We start from the raw sequence: 3,254 nt of genomic DNA on the forward strand, positions 1-3,254 counted from the left end.
GTGATTATTTGTAAACCGTGTGTAAACCTACCGACGTCCTTGAAAACCATGGAGCACGCGGACAGCGCAGCCGCAGTTTCCGCAGCAACGTCTGAGCACGGCGTGTTGACGTCACACTTGAATGCCGGGCGGTCCATCGTCATATCCTCGGGTCGGCCCCAGTACTTGTGGTCAAGACCCGGGTCACCTACCTGTTGGAAGACAACGGGCCTTCTAGTCAGACGCTGGCGTAATATATTACGACGGCTAAGTTTCAGCCACAACCACACAATCTTCCATATACATGCAAATTTTTAATATCATATGCAAATTTTCAATATCATTTTATCTTGTTCACGACACATCTACGTTAGTTTACTATGCACCACGCGCGCAAAAATGTCAACAGGACAAATAATTGCCTCGTTGTTTTGTCATCATATCCCGAAAACAAGGAATGTGCGTTTTTGCGGACTTTTTATCGCGGAGACAACTCGAAATCTTGTACCATGCAAATTGTGAAAACGCTATTTTCATGTTTATCAATGTTACACGAGAAAGTGTATATATGAGACATCTTCTATTCTGACTGCTTTCTGTCTATATTCTGAACAACTGAATATGCGGTTCAGTGTGTGGAGCGACATACAGAATAGTTTACGTTTATACGAGAAGAATGCGCCTTTTCCCCAACTAAACTGATAAAATTCTCACGATCTGTGGTTTGCCAGGAATCAGGAATCATTTGAAAAGTTTTTAACAAGCATGATTGATCTTCAGTCGGTCTTGTTATGTGAAAATCATAATTCGAAAGTTTTGAATTTCGATTATCAGTTAATTTGGGGAATCCGAAATTTGCTCTAAGAAAACACTTACCCGACGACCTGTGAATTGTATTCTAGATTGTGAAAGATGATAATTTTAAAGTTACCGCTGGGTTTAGCGAACCGTAAGCAAACCTTTGAGTTTTAATTCTTTGTGATATGTGTCACAGAAAACAAATAAAACATTTCGTGAAATAGACAACGTTTGTCTTCCTCAAAAACTTGTTTTTGTGCATTCTTCGCACGCTTCACTCACCTGATAATAGTATTCGTACTTTTCAGTGTGGCATTTGATGAAATATTCACACGGCCATCTGATACTGTTCCTGACGTTTTCCAACTCGCCGGCTGATCTGTAAGCGTCTTCGAATTCGATGACTCCCCAGGCCAGTGTACTTGCGGAGTAAGCCATTGGAAGATTGAACTTCACGTGGTCGCCAGCTGTAATTTAAAAAACCGCGGCAGCGGGAATTTAGATTCGAAGCCCCTTGACCATGAAAAACGATATATCTGTTTCTCTCGGGCAGTACAAAGAAACGTAAAATAGTGTTCGACAATCTTTACTCTGCTAGACATCTCTACTTTACAGTGGTGAGGGATGATATAAGCACTTTCTCTCTACTTTCTCCGCCATCGTAGATTTCAGTACATGCAGGTGACATATAGTCACCATGCAATCTACACACTGTACTGAGGGAGCCAAAAAGCGAATTTGAGCCTTCATATCGTAGCCTCTTCGTCTTGCCCATTCTTGACTTACTTTGCGAAATACCCTATCATTCGCCCTGCAGGTATTCTAGAACTGCATTTTAGTTTGCGCTCAATAGTTAACCACTTACTTCTTGTATGATATCAAGATGAAACTGATGCTGAAGAGCAGATTAAAAGCTAGATACTTACCGTCATACCATCCCCCTGTAAGATCCTCTCCATTCAAACCTTTATCGTCCATCGCAGAGTCTGCGCGCCAGCTTATTCGGTTGTTAGCGGGCAGTTTGCCGGAACGTTGGGCTTCGTAGAACAGTATGGAGTAACCGAGAGCTGTATCGTAGTCGTATCCTATGTAAATAAAATGAAATGCGGAAAGAAACCCCGAGACATAAGTTATAAAGAAGAACTAGAGGCAAACCAAAACTGTTCAAAGCCGAGGCAGAATTTGTGTCGGATTCCTTGGAAACTATCATCGACACATACCTTAGATGCGAAGAAAGCATTATGACAGCAAACTTCTTTCGATTTCCTGTAAAAAAGTTGATCCCGATTTCTTCGAGAAAGATTTCAAATTATGGGGGGAAAAAAACCGGTTTACCCGAGGAACGTTTCCGGCGGTCATCGTCGTCTTCATCGTCATCTTCATCGTATTCTGGATTCTCTGGTGGAGGCAGTTCGTAGAACTCACCCTCGCCCTGGCAGCTCAGAATGACTGCGAAGAGAACGAAGCCCAGCACGGAGAGAACGAGAATCTTGCCCATCTCGTCGGATGCACTCAGCGGCCTGGTGGTACTGTCTCAAGCGACACTAACCCGGACTACGCATCCTCACGGTCTATATAGCGGCGGCGAACAATACCCCCTATTGTTCGAAGTTTAATAGCGAGTGGGCCGAAGCGATAAATGTGACAAGAAGAAAAATGGCTTTACAATGGTCGAATTTGCACGAACTCCGTGTTTATTTATTCGATAAATTGATCAATTCGCACACGTTCGGACGTTTTATTTTCGCCGCCTTTGCTGATAAATGCCAGCCGCAGTAGTTGCTATTGTAAATACAAATTAAATATATTTTAATATTCGAAACGAACCACCCATGATCTATTATTCTGCCCCGCTTGGGTACAAACCAATTAAGCGTGCTTTGCACTTTTTAATAAAAAGACACCGTTAGAACGTCTCCGCCGCTTTCTACCAAACTGACACATTCAAACAGAAAAAAAGTGGATTAACGGCGCTGTATCTAAAACGGCCCCCAAGGGCGCACTTTCGCTTAACACAGAGGTGATTTGAGTTCATGCAGATGGAAGTTTTTTTCACGGCGTCTCTGGAACCTGTGTTCAGACAAATACCACGCACCTTCCTCCATTAGAAACATAATAGCGAGTGCATGGAGCACACAATGGTGCCGAGTACACGGTTTCTTTGTTGAGAAATGAAATAAAATGCCACACACAGAAAGAGAACTGAGAGCAAATATAGATTTTATATGTTAGAGGTTATGCAAACTTGCTTTAATAATATAAGTTTTTTGATTGATATCTTCGCGTAGCTGTCTACCGTCTCCAGCCTACGCTTAAAACCAACACACCATACCTATACTCGGAGTATTACATCATAAGAAGCGAAGAGTACATCTAATTAAGAAATGCGATTTCCACTCTACGGTGTTATTTCAAAAATCACAGGTGTTATTGAAAAATACAGATGTATACCACGAGGAATGTCGATTTTGCAAAAT

The 3,254-nt window shown here is 42.1% G+C and overlaps 1 protein-coding gene across 1 annotated transcript in view; it reads right to left on the reverse strand.

Moving 5' to 3' along the window:
- The window catches only part of LOC139140144 (endoglucanase 1-like), an 8,567-nt gene extending 6,078 nt beyond the window's left edge, over positions 1 to 2,489 (reverse strand). The window contains exons 1-4 of the mRNA XM_070709198.1: positions 2,113 to 2,489; positions 1,704 to 1,862; positions 1,060 to 1,244; positions 32 to 191 (exon numbers count right to left, since the gene is read on the reverse strand). Of these exons, the coding sequence (XP_070565299.1) occupies positions 32 to 191; positions 1,060 to 1,244; positions 1,704 to 1,862; positions 2,113 to 2,275 (667 nt within the window). The 5' untranslated portion in view covers positions 2,276 to 2,489. The remainder of the gene's footprint in view (positions 1 to 31; positions 192 to 1,059; positions 1,245 to 1,703; positions 1,863 to 2,112) is intronic.
- Positions 2,490 to 3,254: the final 765 nt, after the last annotated feature.

This window comes from Ptychodera flava, chromosome 9 (genome assembly GCF_041260155.1).
Source record: "Ptychodera flava strain L36383 chromosome 9, AS_Pfla_20210202, whole genome shotgun sequence".
Taxonomy (NCBI): Eukaryota; Metazoa; Hemichordata; class Enteropneusta; family Ptychoderidae; genus Ptychodera; species Ptychodera flava.